This window comes from Pongo abelii, chromosome 17 (genome assembly GCF_028885655.2).
Source record: "Pongo abelii isolate AG06213 chromosome 17, NHGRI_mPonAbe1-v2.0_pri, whole genome shotgun sequence".
In the NCBI taxonomy this organism is placed as follows: Eukaryota; Metazoa; Chordata; class Mammalia; order Primates; family Hominidae; genus Pongo; species Pongo abelii.
In genome coordinates this window covers 31,882,927-31,905,671 of record NC_072002.2, presented here as the reverse complement: position 1 = coordinate 31,905,671, position 22,745 = coordinate 31,882,927, and the positions used below count along the sequence as shown (strand labels likewise).

The following is a 22,745-nucleotide window of genomic DNA, read 5'->3' as shown; positions in this document are numbered from 1 at the left end:
AGGATACTCCAAAAGGCAGAGAGATCTTGATGATGCAGGAGAGGGCAGAATTGCTGGTATGGCATGAGCAAGAAAACAGAGGAGCTGGCTTTCTGTAGGAGCAAGGAGAGTTCCTCTCTAGTTAGCAGGAGAGGAGGGGGAGGACAATGCATGAAGACAGATGTTGGCCGGTGGGTAAATGTGGTGGGGGCTTGTGAAAGCCATTATCTTCTCAGTGACTTAGCAGCAAGGCTGTCAACTGAGAGTGGGGATACAATAGAATGTGTTAGAGGTGTGAAGAGACAAAAGTTATAAAACTGACATCAAATAAACAAGAGCGTGGGCCGGGGGATGGTGGCTCATGCCTGTAATCTCAACACTTTTGAGGCCAAGGCAGGCAGACAGCTTGAGCTCAGGAGTTCAAGACCAAGCCTGAGCAACGTGGAGAAATCCTGTCTCTACAAATAATACAAAAATTAGCCAGGTGTAGTGGTGCACACCTGTAGTCCCAGCTACTCAGGAAGCTGAGGTGGGAGGACCGATTGACCCTTAGGAGGCCAAGGCTGCAGTGCGCCATGATGGTACCACTGCACTCTGGCCTGGGTGACACAGCAACACCTTGTCTCAAAAAAAAAAAAAAAAAAAAAAGATAGAGAGGAGCATGAAAAGACTAGAGAAATGTTGTGGACATCGAGGGCCCACTTGAAGTCTGTGGTCATTAATTTAAAGTGCAACCACTTAGCTTGTTTCCTACACTCAAGTGGACAAAGAATTCATATATTAATTAGAGTAGTAAATTTCTCCCTAAGAAATTTACATGGATTATTGTGCCTTATCCTCACAACCACTGAATAAAGTGGGCACTATTATTACGCCCTTTTACAGATGAGGAAACTAAAAGATTGGCTAAAGTAAGCATCAACTATAATTTTTGTTTTAGGTATTAGTTTTATTTCGAGGATTGAAAAATAATATTTGTGTCATAAGATTAATTTAGTAAATGTAATTTGATCACTACATTCATTCATTAACAAACTATTATAGTATCACTATGTTAGGCTATATACTTCAAAACAGCTTAGATATCGAATCTTTGTCTTTTAACAATTGAAACAGCATTTCTCCAGTTAACTATCAGAGCCAGTGATATGGTTTGGCTGTGTCCCCACCCACATCTCATCTTGAATTCCCACATGTTGTGGGAGGGATCTGGTGGGAGGTAATTGAATCATGGGGGCAGGTCTTTCCCGTGCTGTTCTCATGATAGTGAATAAGTCTGACAAGATCTGATGGTTTTAAAAAGGAGAGTTTCCCTGCACAAGTTTTTCTTCTCTTGTCTGCCGCCATGTAAGACATGCCTTTCATCTTCTGCCATAATTGTGAGGCCTCCTCAGCCACATGGAACTGTAAGTCCATTAAACCTCATGCTTTTTTAAATTGCCCAGTATCAGGTATGTCTTTATCAGTAGCATGAAAATAGATTAACACAGCAAATTGGTACCAGTAGAGTGGGGCGCTGCTGAAAAGATACCCAAAAATGTGGAAGTGACTTTGTAACTAGGTAACACACAGAGGCTGGAACAGTTTGGAGGGCTCAGAAGAAGAGAGGAAAATGTGGAAAAGTCTGGAACTTCCTAGAGACTAGTTGAATGGCTTTGCCCAAAATGCTGATACTGACAGGGACAATGAAATCCAGGTTGAGGTGGTCTCAGATGGAGATGAGGAACTTGTTGGGAACTGGAATAAAGGTGACTCTTGCTATGTTTTAGCAAAGAGACTGGTGACATTTTGCCCCTGCCATAGAGATTTGTGGAACTTTGAACTTGAGAGAGATGATTTAGGGTATCTGGCAGAAGAAATTTCTAAGGAGCAAAGAATTCAGGAGATGACTTGGGTGTTGTTAAAGAAATTCAGTTTTGTAAGGGAAGCAGAGCATGAAAGTCCGGAAAATTTGCAGCCTGAAAATGCAATAGAAAAGTAAATTCCATTTTCTGAGGAGAAATTTAAGCCGGCTGCAGAAATGTGAATAAGTAACGAGGAGGTGAATGTTAATCCCAAGACAATGGGGAAAATGTTTCCAGGGCATCTCAGAGGTCTTCATGGCAGCCCCTCCCATCACAGGACTGGAGGCCAAGGAGGAAAAAGTGGTTTAATGGGCCAGGTCCAGGGTCCCTATGCTGCAGGCAGCCTAGGGACTTGGTGCCCTGCATCCCAGCTGCTCCAGCCATGGCTGACAAGGGCCAAGGTACAGCTCAGGCTGTGGCCTCAAAGGGTGCAAGACCCAGGCCTTAGCAGCTTCCACATGGTGTTGAGCCTGCAGTGCACAGAAGTCAAAAATTGGGGTTTGGGAAACTCCATCTAGATTTCAGAGGTTGTATGGAAACACCTGGATGCCCAAGCAGAAATTTGCTGCAGGGGCGAGGCCCTCATGGAGAACCTCTGCTAGGGCAGTGCAGAAGGGAAATGTGGGGTGGGAGACCCAACACAGACTCCCTACTGGGGCCCCACTCAGTGGAGCTGTGAGAAGAGGTCTACTGTCCTCCAGACCCCAGAGTGGTGGATCCACCAACAGCTTGCACTGTGTGCCTGGAAAGCAACAGACACTCAGCGTCAGCCTGGGAAAGCAGCCAGGAGGGAGGCTGTACCCTGCAAAGCCACAGGAGCAGAGCTGCCCAAAACCATGGGAACCCACCTCTTACATCAGTGTGACCTGGATGTGAGACAAAGGAGATCATTTTGGAGCTTTAAGATTTGACTGCCCTGCTAGATTTTGGACTTGCTTGGAGCCTGTAGTCCCTTTGTTTTGGCCAATTTCTCCTATTTGGAATGGCTATATTTACCCAATGCCTGTACCCTCCTTGTATCTAGGAAGTAACTAACTTGCTTTTAATTTTACAGGTTCATAGGTGCAAGGGACTTGCCTTGACTCAGATGAGATTTTGGACTATGGACTTCTGAGTTAATGCTGAAATAACACGTTGGGGGGCTGTTGGGAAGGCATGATTGGTTTTGAAAAGTGAGGACATGAGATTTAGGAGGGGCCAGAGTAGAATGATACAGTTTGGCTCTGTGTCCCCAACCAAATCTCATCTTAAATTCCCACGTGTTGTGGGAGGGACCCAGTGGGAGGTAATTGAATCATGGGGGCAGTTCTTTCCCGTGCAATTCTCATGATAGTTAATAAGTCTCATGAGATCTGATGGCTTTAAAAAGGAGAGTTTCCCTGCATAAGCTCTTCTCATCTGCCACCATGTGAGACATGACTTTCATCTTCCGCAATGTTTGTTAAGCCTCCCCAGCCACATGGAACTGTAAGTCCATTAAACCTCTCTCTTTTGTAAATTACCCAGTCTCAGGTATGTCTTTTTTTCTTTTCTGAGATGGAGTCTTGCTCTGTAGCCCAGGCTTGAGGGCAGTGGCATGATCTCGGCTCACTGCAACCTCCGCCTCTCAGGTTCAAGTGATTCTCCAACCTCAGCCTCCCGAGTAGCTGGAATTACAGGCACGCACCACCACGCCCAGCTAATTTTTGTATTTTTAGTAGAGATGGGGTTTCACCATATTGGCCAGGCTAGTCTCGAACTCCTGACCTCAAGCGATCCAGTCACTTTGGCCTCCCAAAGTGCTGGGATTACAGGCGTGAGCCTCTGCGCCTGACCTCGGGTGTGTCTTTATCAGCAGAATGAAAACAGACTAATACAGCCAGATAATTTATTATCTATATAATCCTTATTCCTTTTTTTGTTTGCTTTATTCACATTCTCTGTTCTTACGTCTCATTTAGTATTTTAATTTTTCTAAGCATGTATCCATTTAACTTATTTTTTCAAATTTTCTAGTATGGAAGTAATAAGTATCCCCAAATACCCTTAATTCAATTTCACATAATTTTTTATCTCATTTATCATCTCTGACTTTAATGATAATTCTGACTAAAGTTTTTTAAAAAGCAATTCTTTATATATGTAGAATCTTCTATATCTTTGTAATATATTATTTGTAGTTTTGGTGCTCTAAAATTAATTATTATACAGATTTATGTAAACACTTATTCATTTAAAAGAAAGGAGCTCCTCCTACTGTTTTCCTGAATTAAAGGATTAATGCTAATTGTTACATCATACATATTTCATGTATGAAGAATTAGAATTCCATGTATGCAGGCAAAACCAGAATGTAAGCCATGTCTCTTAACATTCAATAGTTTCTTACATGCTATAAAAATTGCAAGTGATCCATATAAAATCATTGACTTAGGTTGTAAATACCAAGGATCCATTCTGCTATGCTTCCTTGCTGTTGTTTGGGTAACAAAATTTTCCTACTTTGGAACAAAGGAGAAAGCACAGTATAGTAAAATAAAATATGGGCTTCGGGCTGGGCCACTTACTAGCTATGTGCACTTGAACAATTGACCAGTTACCATGTATTTACCGGCACCTGTGGATATTAGGCATTGTATTAGGAGTTAGAGATATGTGGATAAATATCCACATATTTACTGTTTTCCTTTCTATTCTACCCCCGGACAATCAGAGACAGGATTTATAACCCAGGTTCTTTCATTGCCTTTTGGGAAACTTGTGCGGATCATTCAAGTATTTGAGCTTGTGTCCCAATCAATGAAATGGACGTAATAATATCTATCTCACAGGGTTGTCGTAAGAATTATATATTAGAAATGTTCATATAGAATACCTAGCACATAACAGGCACAGATAATAATAACTGTTCATTCCATTTTTTTCTCTCTTTAGATCTCACTTCGGGAAAAAAAACACCACCTTACTCAGAGGCAGGAGCAATGGATAGTGACCTTGTAGAAATTACAGTACTCCCAAAATAATTGATTACTATAAATATTGAGTTTCCAAATGATTAGTGCTGGGTTTTCTCAACCTAAGCACTACTGACTTTTTGGGCTGAATAATGTTCTGTTGTCAAGGGTCATTCTATGCATAGTAGGATATTTAGCAGCATCCCTGGCTTCTCCCCACTAGATGCAGTATCTGTCCCGTTTGTGAAAAGCAAAACTGTCTCTCCAGACATCGCCAAATGTTCCTTCAGGGCAAAACCCAACCACCACTCCTCCACTATTGAGAACCACTGCAATAGTGGATCATAAGCTCACATTTAGTGGGCCTTGAGAGGTATTTTAAAAATTAAATGACATAGAATTTGCTATGGACTGAATTGTGTGTCCCCTCCCTACCAAATTTGTATGTTGAAGGCCTAACCCCCAGTGTGACTATATCTGGAGATATAATTAAAATATAATCAAGGTTAAATGAAGTCATAACGGTTGGCCCTAATTCCATTAACACTGAAGGCTCATAAGAAGAGGAAGAGATCCCAGCCATTTGGGAGGCACAGGCGGGCAGATCACTTGAGGTCAGGAGTTTGAGACCAGCCTGGCCAACATGGCGAAACTCTGTCTCTACTAAAAGTACAAAAAAAGAGGCCAGGTGTGGCGTCTCATGCCTGTAATCCAAGCACTTTGGGAGGCTGAGGCGGGTAGATCACCTGAGGTCAGGAGTTGGCAACCTGCCTGGCCAACATGGTAAAACCCTGTCTCTACTAAAATACAAAAAAAAAAAAAAAAAAAAAAAATTAGCCAGGCGTGGTGGCACATGCCTGTAATCCCAGCTACTCCGGAGGCTGAGGCACAAGAATCGCTTGAACCTAGGAGGCAGACATTGCAGTGAGCTGAGATCATGCCACTGCACTCCAGCCTGGGCGACAGAGCGAGACCCCATCTCAAAAAAATAAGTAAATAAAAGTAAAAAAATAAAAATACAAAAAAAAATTTTTTTAAAGAAAAAAAAATAACAGGAAGAGAGCGAGATCTCTCTGCCACATGAGAACACAGGGAGAAGGTGACTGACTATCTGCAAGTCAGGATGAGGGCCTTCAATCGAATTGGCCAGCACTTTGATCTTGGACTTCCCAGCCTCCAGAAGTATGAGAAATAAATTTCTGTTGTTTAAGCCGCCCAGTGTGTAGTATTTTGTATGGCAGCTAAAGCAGACTAATAACAGAATTGAAAAGAATAGAATAGAAATCTTTGAAAAACATTATAGGTAGTCAAGTATTTCTTAGTGAAATAAATTTCTTACTATGAGTATTGGTCAAAAGATTGAGGGAGGATGGCTTGAGCCTGGGAGATGGAGGCTGCAGTGAGCTGTGATCGAGCACAGCACTCCAGCCTGGGCAATAGAGCAAGACCCTGTTTCACTCTATTTGGAGCAGAATTCAAGTCTCCAAACTTTTAGTAAAAACGTGAGAAGAAGATTATCACGTGGAGGCAAAGATCTCCCAGAGGGTCCAAAGGATAGAAATATCAGAAAGAGTCAGAGGCCTTTGATGGTGGGTCCAGTCATGAAAACTGAATATCAAAATACGAGGTGGACATTTGAAGAACATTTTATCGAGATGCTATTTTTCCACATTGGTTGACTAACCGTTTTTAAATCCATAGTTGTGGAATGAATAAATGAATGAATGAACACAGACTACAAAATTCCTGTTCATCTTCAATCAGCCAGGCCCTCTGATCACCTCCAGACAATCAGGCATGCTGCTCCCTCTGCCTGGCATCTCTCTCTCCTTTTCTTTCCCCACTGAATTAATTCTAGAATCAGCTCTTTAACATCTCCTGGGGGACACCTTCCACTAGTTCCCAGACAAGTTTATTCTTTGTTTGTGCTCCTTCAATAGGCCCTAACTAACTGTACTGTAATTATTATATCTGTTCCACCCTTGTTCCCTGATACTCCGCTAACTCCGCATTCTTTCTATTCCCCCCGCCCCCATCCCCAAGATAGCAACAACCATGTTCTGTTCCAGAAAGCATAAGCCACAGCCCCCACCACAGTGCTTGGCAATGCGGTTGCTGTTTAATACCTGCTGACTGAGTGGAAGGAAGACAAGACAATTACCTGACTCAAAGAGAAGCAAAAGAATGCTGCCTTCAAGCTGAGGGGAAGACTGAACTGTCCGTTTCCTTCTGCTCTAAAGTGTTCTCTGGAGAGGACGTTGGCGGAGCCGGTGCTCTCGTGGTGGCAGGCCACCACCCTGTGGAAGTGTCCGTGCATTGCAAGTGCTCGCAAGCTCCAGGAACAAACGCATCCGCGCAGCCGTCTGGGGATTGTCCCGTCGCTGCCAGCCCTCTCGCCGAGTCCCCGCCCTCGCCGATAAGAGCCCACTTAGGACCCCCATTACATGGATGGCTTCCCAGGACCTGCCCTTAAAGACTCTGATTTAGTAGGTTGGAAATGACGCAATTATTTTTATTTTTAATTAGTACCCCAAGTAATTCTTTACCATCAAGGAAGTTTGGGAAACAAATCACGTTTGTTTCAATCACCTGTGGAACTGGAGCAATTATTTTTTTCCCCAGTGACTTTACCAAGAAGTTAACTTTGGAATATGTTAGTGGTTAATACACGGAACGTTCCCGAGATCCCTCAAGAAAGAAGCTACTAATACTTAGAAGATACTATTCCGTAGCGTTTACAGTAACACTGTAAATTCCAGAAGGATTCTGTAAATTCCAGAAGGATTTCTGTAAATTCCAGAAGGATTCAAGTGACGGCCTGCTTTGAAGGCGAAGACCACAGGGCAACCCAAACTTCAGAAGGGTTCTGGCCACGGGAGCCACACTGGTCACTGTCCCCTAGTGCTGGGATGACGGCTGGAGTGTTAGAGGATCCCACTCACTCCTCTGGTAGATGAGGTCAGAGAGCTGAGGGGACCAGAACAAGTCTTCCTTATCGGATTCTGGGCGGAAAAAGATAAAGTCGGGGATGACTTTCTCTTTTTAATAAGATTCATTGTTACGAATTGTTCTAGGCAAGCAGAACTCAGGAGAAATAGGCCCAAGTTTTGATTCCTGTTTTCACCAAGCCGCAAGTCCTAATCGTAGCAAGAGGTGCGAGGAAGAGTCGCCTTCCTTCCTGCCTAGTGGGATCCAAGTCAGGCTGTCCTTGTTAGCCAGGGTCAAAGGGGCTCTGCCAGGGAAAAACGACGGCAAATGTTTTTCAAGAGGAAGTCGCCAGCCACTTGTGACCTATGAAATCCAGCTGGGCCAGAAAGATAGTGGACGCTTGGCTGAGGGCCCCAGGGACACACGTTTCCTCCTGTATGGAGGGGGCAGGACTCTTCATAAAATTACACTGCACACAGAGCTAGCATCAAGGTCCGCTCTCGGGATACGCGCACCGCTCGGTAGCCCTCAGGCGGAAACCCAGAACCCGCGCGGGGCGTCAAGCGCAGGCGCACTACCGCCCAGAGGCTGGATCCCGGCCTCGGGGCGGGGCGAGGGTCAGTCACGTGGGCCCGCAGCCCTCTCCTCGATTTCCCTACAAGGACTTGGGCCGAGGGGCCCCGCCCTTCCCCGTGCCCTGGAATGTGCGGCCAGGCAAAGCCACAGGACGGACGCAACCATCTGCGGAAATGATAGGGGGGAAGAAGACTTAACACTGCAACAACAGGTACAAAAAAGACGGAAACTCAGTAACAGGACCCAGAGAACCATTATATATTGCTCTATATTCTAGGTCGCCCACTTTACACTTCCTTCTCATGCACTTGGTGAATACCGCGCCCGCTGACCACAGTGACGACTTCCCTCTCTGCAGCCCCTCCGTGAAGTCAGGCCCACTCTCTGCGGGCCAAGAAAGGTGACCGGGCTTCCTTCCGGCTTGCTAAGCAGAGGCCGGAAGCGGTGGTTTTTAGCGGATCTGTAGGTAGCTGGGTGGTGTGATAGCGGCAGCGAGGGGCTCGCAGAGGTGCTCGGATTCTCGTAGCTGTGCCGGGTGAGTGGCGCTCGCGTTCGGGCGCGAGAGACCCATCCCAGGGACCCGTCTCCGCGGGGCAGCTGGAGGGCGGCGGGGCTCCTGGCGCCGGTAGCGCACCTGGGCAGGTGTGCCAGCCAGGTTCCCGGTTCTGGGATCCGAGGCCATGGCTTGGAGTGGCCCAAACCCGAACTTCGCTCCTGTGCCCAAACTTGGAACTCTGGAAATGTGGCTTCGCCCACTGGCGCCTTGAGCTTGGGCGACTGCCGGTCCCGCGAAACCCGACCCCTGCAGAGCTGACTCCGGGACTATTTTAGTTTCTAACGTCAACTTGCCCGATTCAAGAGGATTTGCGCAGAAAACGTAGCCCATTGTCCCCCTGCTGCAGCTGTTGTTGCAGCTGTGTAGCTACGTTTAGTAGGAATAACCAACTCAAATTGGGAAGTTCTTCAGCTCAGTATCCGCTCCTGTAATTAGAACTTTTTTTCTTTAAGCGATGAAATTTTGGACAGAGAAGTCTGGAGTTTAGTTTGTGGCTCAAAGAAAAACTCCAAAATGTAATACCTTGTCCCATTTGAGGGGAAAGTTTGGGCTAATTCAATTCGCCATGGAAGTGTTTTCTTTTTAAAGTAGTTTAGTAGGTACATGAATGTATCTATCAGTTCTTGAGAGACATATAGATTTAGCAGAGATTTTAACTTAAGTGCAAAAAGTTTTATATTTAAAGGCGAATAAAGCGAATATTTCTTAAAATGATTGGTATTCGTTTCATGTTCTGGAAGGGCTGTAATAAACGGTAGTCAGAAAAGCACTTTATTTTCAAAAGCGAGGCTTTACTGGCAAGTCAGCCCTCACAGCTTGTCTTTGTCCAGTGGTGAGAACTTTTGGGTGTGGCAGTCCAAGAGAACGAATCCTACCTTCAACCGGAAGTTTGCATAAAAAATGAAACTTGGTTTACTTGGAACGGAAACACCAACTTGAAATACACCTTTTAAAAATTGTGGTTAGCACCAGAAATTAAGTTATACTTAGGTTTTTTTTTAAGTGCATTGATTAAATGAGGCGGTATATTTGGTCAGGGTTTAGAAAGCCCACCAAATACTAGGTGCTATCACACTACGCAGTGTTTTGTAAGATGGTAGTTTTTTCTTGAAGAATATCTGATATTTCTCAGAATATTATCAATTTGAGTGTTCGTTTTGTAGAAAAAGTTTCTAGGTTATTTCACATTTATTGCCACTTTGTAAATGCTGGATTATAAACTTTGTAAATGCTAGGATTATAACCACAGAACTCTATATATTGGTATGGATGAGTCCCATTTTATAAGTGAACATAGTTTCTAGAGATTCTGACAACTCTTCTGGTGCCCTTTGGTGTGTAGGGAAAGCCACTTTGAGAATCTCTTCTATTTCTCCCACCTATTAATCTAGTCTAACATTTTCCTTAATCATGTTGTGTATCTCTTTTGTTACAGCCCATAATGATTCTGAGCTAAAACACAAAGTAAAAACCAGATTCATTGCCACCAGCGCTCACCTCGCCTGACTTAAAAAAAGGTTATGCTCCTTTAGATCTGTAAACTCAGTCTCCTGACTGCCCTTCATCCACTTTCTCATCCATCTGAAATCCTCATATTTTGTAGAAGCCTGTTCTGTAAGTCTCTCTTTCCAGTTTCGTACAACAGATACTCCTTCACAGCAAAGATCTTTCACGTAATCCCTCAAAAATAAAGACTCGGGCTGGATGTGGTGGCTCACGCCTGTAATCTCAGCACTTTGGGAGGCCGAGGCAGATGGATCACGAGGTCAGGAGTTCAAGACCAGCCTGCCCAAGGTGGTGAAACCCCGTCTCTACTAAAAATACAAAAATTAGCCGGGCATGGTGGTGGGCGCCTGTAATCCCAGCTACTCCAGAGGCTGAGGCAGAGAATTGCTTGAACCCTGGAGGTGGAGATTGAGATGGCGCCACTGCACTCCAGCCTGGGCGACAGAGCAAGACTCGGTCTCAAAAATAAATAAATAAATAAAAATAAATAAATAAATAAAGACTCGACTTTATGATTGAGGAGCTTCGTAATTTGGAAACCTCGGGTCCTTACCTGGCGATCTTTGCATCCTAAAGAATAATTACATTGACATGAAATCTTTTCAATTTATTTTACCCTAGCTTGCTTTTTGTAAAAAGCAATTTCAGGGGGTAGAGGGGAGGGATAGCATTAGGAGATATACCTCATGTTAAATGACGGGTTAATGGGTGCAGCACACCAACATGGCACATGTGTACATATGTAACTAACCTGCACGTTGTGCACATGTACCCTAAAACTTAAAGTATAATAATAATAACAATTTCAACTTTTTTAGATTAAGAGGTATACCCTAGTTTTCTAAACTTCGATGAGAGTTGTGCATTTGCTGAAGGCTTATTACATGAAGAGTGACAGTCAATTGTTTGAAGGAAAGTAAAATGAACAGCAAACTAGAATCATAGCAAAGAGGACCCTGACAATATCAGAAATGATCTGCTCCTTGAGATCATAGCACTGTTCCTGATTTGACTCCCTCCACCATTATTTATTCCCCCCACACTTTTAATTTGGTAGAGAAAAAACCCCACAGTTTCTGTATTTTGGAACAGTGACTGTGAAGCCAAACTCCCTATCGCTGAAAGGTTTCTGGTGGAAAATAACTCATAGATCAGAATCCAGCCTCCTTGAAAGAGCAAAGGCCTAGGTAGTAACTTGCTCAACATTACACTATCAGTTTTTGGTAGAATTAACTACCTTAATTTGTTAGAATTAAGGGTAACACCGGAATCTCTTCATTCTAACAATGCCTTGTAGCTTCTAAATGATCCCACACTGGGTTTTTCAAGGTCTTCCTCCTCCCCAATCCCTTAATTACTCAGAAACATCTTTTCTAAACTCACAGTATTTGATAATTATGTACCATGTTAGGAATTATTTTTCATTATTGTCACACATTGTTTTAAGTTTAGAGTCATACTTCTGGAATGAAAACTATGACTCATTTCATAAGTTGAACCAATCATCTCATTTCTTTATAGTTGCCTCCCCAACTATATTAAGCTCCTTGAAGATAGGACACATGCCTTACATTTCTTAACTCTTAGCTAGTATTCAACATAATATGACGTTTGATACATATTAGTGTAATTAACTTCATAATAAAATTGATAAGATTAAGTATTGAATGTGCTGAAGAAGAGCTTCAATGAGGCCATTGTCAGTGCTGACCAAAAAAAAAAAAAGAAAAAAAAGCTTTTTTACTTTAAAAATCTGTTTTGTAATACATTTACAAATTCAAAAAAGTGCATGATTAAAAGAATAGGAAATACATCAGAATTCAGAAAACATACTACTTTACAACCAAAACTAAGCATTTTGAAAAGGTGTCTAGAGGACCCTCGTAAATTTAGTAATATGAGATTTTATATAATAGATTAAAAAATCAGATGTGTCAGCCGTTTGACCTCATCAGTTTCTTTGTTCTTAAAATAGCTGACATTTCTGCATCATTAGGGAAAGACAATGTTGTCACACAAAACAGACTATTTTTAAAGATGTGCTTTGGCTTGTAAAGGCATGACATGCCTAAAATATTAAAGCGATATGGACTGGTAAACGTGTCACTCATTGGGTTTCAACCTCTTGCTCCAAGTCCTTGAGTACATTTAAGAGATGGAGAAATAATATACTCTATAACTCTTTGTAGTTTTTAAAGACAGCATTTATAACAGACGAGGAAAGTACATCCCCATGTAGTTTAGATATGAATGGAATTTACTACCCCCAAAGGTGTTACAGAATGAAAATACGCATTTATGAATGGTTTAAATCATGAAAGGCAGTATCCTAAAAGTTGATTAAAGAATTCTAGGAAATTTGGGAGCAGCATATATTATAACTTCTGTGCTGTGTAGGATATATCTTTTCAACAATATATTCCAGTTGCCATACAGTGCTATATTGGATGGGCTGGAATTTGTGACTATCCTTTGTGGAATTTCCTATTAAAATCTGAAAACAGATTTAGCTTTAAAAAATTTGAGGCAGAGCTTTTCTAATCATTCCATAATTGTATTTAGTCTGGACGATGTGGTTATAATCAAGGAAAGAATGTAAGAAATTACTTTCTAAACACATCGGAAACAGATTCTTAGGGTCACTTTGGAGTGCTGAGATCTAGGTGGTTCATTCTTTGCAGTCCACAGACTTATTTTTAGAGCAATGGCATAGTGTTTTGCCAGATCATAGCTAAGTGTTGTTTTCAGAACGTAAGCTTTAAAATTGTTATCCTGGTCAGAGTGAAATCAGTAGTGCCTATTTTAGACCTGCTTGGAAGAATATAACTCAATGCAGTGTCTTTTGATGCTGAGCAGTTTTGCAGACTACCATCTTCACTGCAACTCTGAAGGATGGTACGGTAGAATTTTATTGTCTGATGACTATGGTATTTTTAACTTGAAACAAATTTTTGTTTTTAGTATTGAAAGGAAAATTGCCTTTTTATTTTAGGTATTATTAGACATTGTTTTTAATTTTAACTTAAATTTTACTGAGGTAAATTTAGATAAGAGAGCAAAGGTAGTTTCTACCTTTAAGATGTTTTCTAAAACTTGTAAAATTATTTTAAAAGCTTGTGCTCTGATTTCTGTTTAGAGATCTTAGATACTTCCAGTGATTTAGTGTGGCTGTAATGCAAGAAACTGGTTTGGATAGAGTGCAATGTCTATAAAAACTATAGATGAATTCCCTTCAGTTTTTTTTATACTTTACTGTTAGGCTTTCAACAAATAGTTTTCTTGAACTACTTTTGCCTAGAGGTGAGGGTACAATAAAAAATGTTAGTTGAAAGTGAAAGAACAATATTTGTCGATAGAGATTAGGAGATGAAGACCTGTTTCATCAGTTAGTCATTCTTACTATTCCTCCCCTTTCTGTCCACCATACTATGGAACAGCCAGTTTAGGCTACGGCTGCAAAGGGGGGACCTACTGAAGATGAATTAGTATCCCTCAGCACCCCCATACTGCTGAAGTATAGAACTTGGGAGTTTCCTAGGTACCTAGTTTTTTTTTTTTGCTTCTTGGTTTTTTATTGTTATCAAATCAGCAGATTTGGTTATCAGCTGTTGTTAGCTATATAGCAGTATGGGACATATGTAATCTTGTTGAGATGTGTCTTCTAAAGACACATTTCTGAGTAGCTCAAACATATCAGGAAGTTGTTTCTGTGTACTTTTGTTAATCATTGTTTTGATTGAAACTTAAGTAATCTTAGATGTTGATCTGTTTTTTATTGTATTTCCTTTCTTAATTAGGATTTAACCACCACCATGTCGAGCAAAAGAACAAAGACCAAGACCAAGAAGCGCCCTCAGCGTGCAACATCCAATGTGTTTGCTATGTTTGACCAGTCACAGATTCAGGAGTTCAAAGAGGCCTTCAACATGATTGATCAGAACAGAGATGGTTTCATCGACAAGGAAGATTTGCATGATATGCTTGCTTCATTGGGTAATGCTCAGTTTAAATATTAATCTATTGGATAGAATTTCCACAGTGCCTTTCATGTTGCTTTCATGAGTCTTAAAGCTCTGTAAGCCTGTCTAATGAGTCTACTAAGGTTTGAGTAAAGTGTGGAACAGTGTTTCCCACCAGACCACCAGCAGATTCCTGACCCTGTCTTAGGATTGGGTTGGGGTTCGTGTGTGTGTGTGTGTGTGTGTGTGTATAAAAACACTGATCTTGATTATGGAAGCAGTATTATTCCTTCTGACATTCCAGTGGACTATCATATACTCTCCAGACTCTTTAATAGGCCCTATTCATTAAGAAAACTTTCCCCCCAAATAGTATTGCTGTCATGAGTGCAAACAGTAAACTGTATGAATGATAATCTTTCTTACCAAAATGTTTACTGTCATTAATAGTTGATATGTATTGTAATGTAATTAAAATTATGACCGCTTTTAAAAATTTAGGGAAGAATCCAACTGATGAGTATCTAGATGCCATGATGAATGAAGCTCCAGGCCCCATCAATTTCACCATGTTCCTCACCATGTTTGGTGAGAAGTTAAATGGCACAGATCCTGAAGATGTCATCAGAAATGCCTTTGCTTGCTTTGATGAAGAAGCAACTGGTAAGTGAGAGGTAACCTTTAATTACAAAGTGATTTAATTTTTAGTTATGGTAACTAAAATATACAGTAACTTAAAATATGATAACACCCTCAGGTTTGTACTACACCTATTTTTTTAGACAGAGTTCTCTTGGCATGTTTGTCACTCACTTTGCTGCTTCTGCCCTAAGTAGTAGTTTACAATGAATAGGTTGTATTTGAAACCTCTTTGGGAAACTTATATTACCCCTTTCCTAGCATGTTAACTCCACAAGGGTTAGGCTCTCAGTAAATATGTATTGAATAAAAAACTTTTACCAGAATAATCTTGATGAAGTATAAATTGTTATAGGCCATTGCACCACTACAATCCTGTGTGTGTTTACCAGGTATCTGTCAGCTCTCAAATTGTTTAAATCTGACATCTAACCTTTATTTTAAAATACACTCAGTAGAACTCAGGGTCTGAAATTAGACTATCTGGCTTCAAATTCCTCTTCCACATAATAGCTGTATAATTTGGGGCAAGTTGCTTAACTTTCTCTAAGCCTCTGTTTTCTTATTTGTAAAATGAGCAGTATTACCTACCTAGGGTGGTTGTGAGAATTAAATGAAGAAGTGAGATGTACATGAAGTACTTAGCATACTGTGTGGCATAGAGTTAACTCTCAAAAAAACAAAATGTTAACTATATAGGCGCCTGATCCTTTGGCAGAAGTGTAAGAGAAAACATAATGAGGGAATATTTTCCATGATTCCCAACTCAACATGGCGTAGCCAAGTGTGTTTAGTGAAGGAAGGCACAATCTTTGGTTGCCTCCATTAGTGGGACGAGTTTAAATACTGGGTGGTTGCCAGGGCCTGCTGATGGAAGCATGGTCTGTGACTTTCAAGGCTCCCCACATGTGCATGCCGGTTATTTGGGAAATCTTAAAATTGCCAATACCAGAAAATAAATCGGGTGACATCAGATTCTTGTAGGCAGGCAGGTTTTATGAGAATCCTGGTATCAAATTCCCAAAGTAAAGAGCACACACCTTTCAGCTTACCACTGCACATCCCCACTGCCTAGCACAGTGCCTGCCACATAGTTAGTGCTCAAATATTTATTCCATGTTTTTGCATGTGCTGGGACTGGCCATATTTATTACAATAATTGGATTTGTAAACAGTAAAAATCTCATTTTACATCTGAGAAAACCAAAGTCAGGGATAAAATGAAATGCGTGAAATAAAATAGCTTGTTAAAACTGGGCCTCAAGTTTCCAGTATTCTTTCCACTGTACCACTTTATTGATGTGTATGATGTAGTGTTGATTTTAGCCTGGCAGGTAAATGTTATTTGCTTGTAGAATAAGATGTGACCATTCATGCCACTTTAAGGAACCGTAAGGCTTAGATTCTGTAACCATACTTTTTATTACTTTGTTTAGGCATAGGTTTAGTCTCTCTTATCAAGAGATCAGAAGCTGAATATGGAGGCAGAATGATAGAGCAAATGATAGAGCAGAGCAATGCTGCTAAGCAGCTAGGCATTTTTCTAGGCACTTCTCTGCTGAGGCTGTTTTAAGTAGGTGGACACCCTGCAGTTCATATATTTGCATGTTTATAGTTTGTAACATACAGAACATGCTTAGTCAAGTATAGATATTCTTTGTAATTAACCCTCAGAATAGTATGTATTCTGATCCCTTGTTCTTTATTCTCCAGGCACCATTCAGGAAGATTACTTGAGAGAGCTGCTGACAACCATGGGGGATCGGTTTACGGATGAGGAAGTGGATGAGCTGTACAGAGAAGCACCTATTGATAAAAAGGGGAATTTCAATTACATCGAGTTCACACGCATCCTGAAACATGGAGCAAAAGACAAAGATGACTGAAATAACTTCAAATTCCAGCCAAACGTTCCTTGTTGCCACTTTGGGTATTCTGAGATTTCCTCTTGCATGCCCTTAGCTTTACAGCTTTTGCATTTCCTGTTGTATTTATTCTCAGCCATTTTGGGCATATGTATCTTTATAATCAGACTGGAAACGGGACTTTCTATTAATATCATTTTCAGAATAGAAAATAGGGTAATTTAACCTACCAGCCCTTCCCCCCCAATAACTGTGGTCTATACAGAGTCAATATATTTTTTCAGAGAAAGTTATTCACTCGATTTTTTCTGAATCATAATTAAACTTTATGATAAAATACTTACTTGTTTAAACTTCTTATTTACCAAATTTGGCTTTTGTTGGTTTTAGTCGTATCTCCCAAAGAAGGGTAGATGAGAGAAATCCTAGAAAATGATACGGTTGTTAGCTTTCTCTTCCTCCAGTTTTCCTAACAATCCTATCTCCTCTACTATCCATTCCTCCTCCTCCCAAGTATATCCAATTTTAACTGCCCTAATCAGATTTTCTGCACTTTGTCTTCCAATTCTTAAAATAATTTCCTGTAGAATTTGCATATATATGATAGTTTCCATAGCTTTAAGTCCTTAAGTTGACATACCTGCCAACATTTCCACTTTATTTAAACTTTTGTAATTTTTGGTCATTTAAAATTAGACCAGGTCACTGAGTATAATTTCAATTTGTCATATTTTTAAAAACCATTTTGGCTTAAAGGTTTTGTGGAATGCTACCAAAGAGAGATTTTTACGTTACGTTTTAAAGTGCTGGAAATATGCAGTATTTCTTTATTATATGTAGTTTTTCTTTAACACAGCAATGTGTATTGAAAGATATTTGTTTATGCAGAGATTCACCACGAGTCCATGTATGAGTTTTGGACATTCCTGACCTTCCCACAATCAAAACAGCTGAACCTACATGCCTGGGAAAGTGAGGTCATTATTTCAGTCCTAAAAATAACTTCTGCTATTTGCAGAAATGCAGAACTGTTTCATAGTTAATCAGGGAGTGGCAGACAGTTTCGTTCTTTTTCAGCTTTAAAAATCTGACTCTCAAAGGGCTTCAAGATTCTCTTTTTTTTCCAGACAGGGTCTCTCGCTCTATCACACAGGCTGGAGTGCAATGGAACGATCACAGCTCACTGCAGCCTTGACCTCCTGGGCTCAAGTGATCCACAGCCACCTGAGTAGTTGGGACTACAGGCATGCACCACCATGCCTGGCTAATTTCTTAATTTGTTGTAGAGACAAGGTCTCATTATGTTGCCTAGGCTGGTCTCAAACTCCTGTACTCAAGTGATCTTCCCACCTCTGCCTCCTAAAGTGCTGGGATTACAGGTGTGAGCAACCATGCCCAGCCCAAAACTCTGACTCTCAAAGATTCATGAGTTTTAAAAGATTTGAAATGGAGAAAAATTTGGTTGAAAAGAGTTGACAATTAGCCTATGAAGATGAGCAATTGACAATTACTGTAATAACTTTAAGTTTTATGCTACGATTAATATGACTCTCCTTGGACGAAACCATTACCTCATTCAGTAAACAATTACTAAAAGCCTTCTGGGCAGCAGGCCTTTGCAGCCAATAAGATAGATCAGCTAGATCCTGTAACCTGGGAAGGCCAACGCTATAGGAATAGGACTAGTCAAAGCTAGTCCTTGCCCTCTTCAACATTAGAATCTTAGAACCTGCCTTCATTCTTTGTCTTTTGTTTCTGAATTTTATTCACTGGTTAAGCCAAAATACTTTTTCCAGGCTATGACCATGGTGCTAAAATCTTGTTTTTTGAATTGAATTTCCATGTCAAGAGAAAAAATTATCATATGCTTTGTTAAATCTCTAGTGAAGAACAGATAGCATTGTTTCCACTATATGAAAAACAAGGTACTACTAAAAGGATCTCTTGCAGGGGCCCTGTTTCCCTTTCAGTTAACTGCTCAAAGAACCAACTTGGATTAAGAACAATGATGTACCCTGAATGAAATAATTCTCCTAATTTAGTAGTAGCATTCTTTGCTTAAACAAGAATGATTACCAACAGAAAGGTAAAAGCATCCATTTCAATGGTGTGTTTGACTGAAAAATCAGTCTCAAAAGTTTCCATGATGAAAGTCATACTTGAAACAAACCATTTCAAAAGATCTGGCTAGGCATGTTGGCTCACATCTGTAATCCCAGCACTTTGGAAGGTCGAAGTAGGAAGACTGCTTGAAGCCAGAAGTTTGACATCAGCCTGGGCAACAAAGCAAAACCCCATCTCTACATAATAATTAAAAAATAAAAATTAGCCGGACATGGTGGTGGATGCCTATAGTCCCAGCTACTCTGGAAGCTAAGGTGGAAGGATTGCTTGAGCCCAGGAGTTTGAGGCTGGAGTGAGCTGATTGTGCCACTGTACTCCAGCCTGGGGTGACAGCGAGACCCTGTCTTAGAAAAAAAAAAAGGGACAAAACCAGCCTAATGGGGGTGGCATCCTTATCTACCTGCATATGATATGGTCATTTGGATTCCAGGCCCCAAATTTTATTTGATGAAAGAATCTATGACTTGATGAGAGCAGGAATTGAATGCTCCTGGGAAAGAAAGGAGGAAGTCCTGAGCATAAGAGACAAGTAAAAGCAAATTGAGAAGGAAAGGAAACCATTTGCTACAAAGTGAAAAGAGGAAGGACAGCAAGAGGTTTAAGAGGTAGACTTGAGGATCAGATAAAAAATGATCAGAGTTTGGAGAGGTAAATAGAGCCGCAAAAACAGTCTTATGGAAACCTAGTTAATTTCAAGACTAAGGTTAGTAGTGTCCACCACAGAAAAGTGGAGTATGGGAAGGTTTAAATGAGACCCCCTCCCCAGATTTGACAAGTTGTTAGTCATGTTTGCTAGAGTTATTAAGAGTTTTGAGTGCAGAATCCATAATGCAACACAGGATAGTGAATAATGTCTAGGTGTGGGGTCAGGCAGAACTACGCTTAATGCCCGTTTGTTGCTACGTCATGGCTCTATAACCTTAAGTAAGTTATTTAAAGTCCCTTAGCCGATTTATTCATTTATAAAATAGAAATAATGCTGTTAGTTCATATTAGGAACATAGTATATAAAGCAGCATTTGTGTGATTAAGAGCAGCATGGATTTGGAGCCATACTTAAGTGAATTGCACCTGCTTATTTGACTAGCTTTGTGTTCTTAATTGCCAGTTTCCTCATATGTAAAATGGCCAATGCCATCCAAGTTTATTCTGAAAATTAGAAGCATGAAAGGCAAAATGCTCCAAATAGTAGTTACTCTGTTTACGAGTGGGCCAGTGAGAAGGGGCAAAGGGCATATCTTTAAATTCAAGCCTGTTTGTAGGCAGAGTAGAAGACGACAAACTAGGAGGGAACAATTAGTGAAACAAAATGGATCATGTCTAAGAGCTAGGAAGTGACAGACCCTAGACCACATGTAGGATTGCCCTTAGAAAAGTGGATGGATTTCAAAGTGGAATTTCATTAACTGGTTGTTAGGAAGATTTTATAAGACTATGCAAACAAATGCCTGTTAGTTTGGTACTAGTGGATACTGAAATAGTTTACTTTTGATTTCCTGAGCAGGTCCAATATGCCAGACTTGTGTGTGTCGAATTAGGTCCTCTTCACGGGTACAGTTTATCTTTTCTGTCCATAAAGGGATCGTAGTAGCTAATCCCACATTGAAGAAATGCCCAGTTTTCCCAGTGCTGCTTATTCGTATCATTTCCACTTGCTCTTCTATCTTCCAAGTCCCTATATCTTTTTAGTCTAGATTTCTCTGTGTCTGCTCAAATAACAGGAATTGTGACTTTTCTCCAATATTTATCCACATACATTTTAGAGTTGTAATGAGTTTACAACTTGTTTTTTCGTTTACTATTTAAATTTATCTCATGTTTTGGCATAGCCACCATTGTTTTGAGTATACTGCTTTTTCAACCATTCTTAACTTCAGTTATCTTTGACATGGGTATGCTATAATTAACAATTTCCCAATGATAGATATTTAGCTATCCAGCTATTTTTATTAGTGAATAAATTTTTATTAATGATTAAAAAAGCCTATTATAGGCTTTTCTTTTGCATCTAGAGAGAACAGTATACCTTAGAATTATTTCTTAAGAATAGTGCTGTCAAATAGAAGCTTCTGTAATTATGGAAATGCTCTCTGTATCACACAATAAGGACACTAACCACATGTGGCTATTGAGCACTTAAAATGTGTCTAATACTGGCCAGGCGCGGTGGCTCATGCCCGTAATCCCAGCACTTTTGGAGGCCCAGGCAGGCAGATCACAGGGACAAGAGATTGAGACCATCCTGGCTAACATGGTGAAACCCTGTCTCTACTAAAAATACAAAAATTAGCTGGGCATCGTGGCACACGCCTGCAGTCCCTGCTACTCAGGAGGCTAAGGCAGAAGAATCGCATGAACCTGGGAGGCAGAGGTTGCAGTGAGCCGAGATCAAGCCACTGCACTCCAGCCTGGGCGACAGAGCAAGACTCTGTCTCAAAAAAAAAAAAAAAAAAAAAGTGTCTAATACTGCCAGATGCACTGGTGCAGTGTCTCTCGCCTGTAGTCCCAACTACTTGGGAGGCTCAGGTGAGAGGATCGCTCGAGCCCAGGAGTTCCAGGTTGTAGTGCATTATGATCACGCCTGTGATAGCCATTGCATTCCAGGTTAGGCAACATAGGGTGACTCCATCTCTAAAAATAAAACGTATCAAATACAACTGAGGAACTGAATTTAAGTTTAGCCACATATGGTTAGTGATGATTGTATTGGACAGCAGAATTCTAGAAACTTATTTTTTTTTAAATTATTTAGACGATCGAAGCAAAACCTAGACTACAGTTAAGGGAAAGAGTAAATATTGTAGAACCAGGTGTGACTTTTCAGCAATTGCTTTTCTAACACTATTGAGAAAATACACACAGTTATGAACTGCATTTAGAGCTGTGCTGCTGGGATGACGACCACCCCATCAGCATCATGTGTACTTACCAGGAATTCGAATTATCCTCCACCCCTTACTCACTGAATCCTAATACCCGGTTTTGAGGCTCAAAAATGTTTTTAAAAGCCCTGTTATTATGCGTGCTACTGTTTAAGAACTGCTATAGAGTGCTGAACACAAGGTCCCTCTCTTCTAGGAATTTCTGATCAAAGATTTCTAGAATATAAGCTCCTTAAGAGGCTTTGAATTCATCTCTCAGCATCCGGCACATGTTAAGGCAGTAAGAAGAGTTCAATAAAGATTTGCTATTAGATTGCCGATCCTCCACCATCCTGAAGTAATGCTATTTTAGTAATGCTAGATGAAGTAATGCTAGATTACCTCAAGGTGAGGGAAAATATCCTGAAGAACACAGCCACAAACACGATGTAGAACAAAACCTGAAAAACGTAGCTTTGTGTTTTTATTTGTGTGTGCATGTATGTGTGTGCGTTGCCATTTTCTTGATAAAGGAAAGCAAGTAGTTCGAATAAAACTTTCTTGTGGCTAAAAGGGGAATGAAACAGCCGTAGGCTGTGGCCGTAGCCTGATACGGCCGTAAACCTTATGAGGGTAAGCAGAGAGGAGTAGGTTAAAAAATTTAACTCAGGCTGGAATGCGGTTTGAAAAGAGAAAGGGATTCTGGAACGGAGAAGAATCCATCCAGGCGCCGCCCTCACCTTCTCAACATTACATGAGACGAACCCTAAAACCTGTCTTGTCTGAAATTCAAATTTAGAAGAACTGTACTTTTACTTGCTAAATCTGGCAACTCAGGGTTCGGCGCCAAGGGACCCCAAATCCTAGGCGGATCGCGCCCCGCCTGGGTCAAAGGGTACCGCAAATCGTTGGCCGATCGCGGCCCGCTCGGGTCAAATTCGAGCCGCCTGCCCAGCCGCGCCCAGCCGGCCCAGG

General features: G+C 41.0%; 2 protein-coding genes across 12 annotated transcripts in view; one reads left to right on the top strand and one right to left on the bottom strand.

Annotated features, from left to right (window-relative positions):
• Nucleotides 1–7,176, bottom strand: part of MYOM1 (myomesin 1) — a 181,994-nt gene extending 174,818 nt beyond the window's left edge. For all 7 annotated transcript variants that reach the window (XM_024235866.3, XM_063716983.1, XM_054537694.2 and 4 more), the window contains exon 1: nt 6,918–7,176. The gene's annotated coding sequence lies outside the window, so the exon portion shown is untranslated. The remainder of the gene's footprint in view (nt 1–6,917) is intronic.
• A 1,162-nt stretch (nt 7,177–8,338) lies between these two features.
• Nucleotides 8,339–19,090, top strand: MYL12A (myosin light chain 12A). 5 transcript variants are annotated; one of them, XM_054537485.2, is made up of 6 exons: nt 8,658–8,795; nt 10,252–10,333; nt 10,449–10,610; nt 14,120–14,315; nt 14,783–14,944; nt 16,634–17,124. In XM_054537485.2, exons 3-6 carry the CDS (start codon nt 10,521–10,523, stop codon nt 16,804–16,806), a joined length of 621 nt encoding a protein of 206 aa, XP_054393460.1. In that variant the 5' UTR covers nt 8,658–8,795; nt 10,252–10,333; nt 10,449–10,520; the 3' UTR covers nt 16,807–17,124.
• The last annotated feature ends 3,655 nt before the right edge of the window (nt 19,091–22,745 follow it).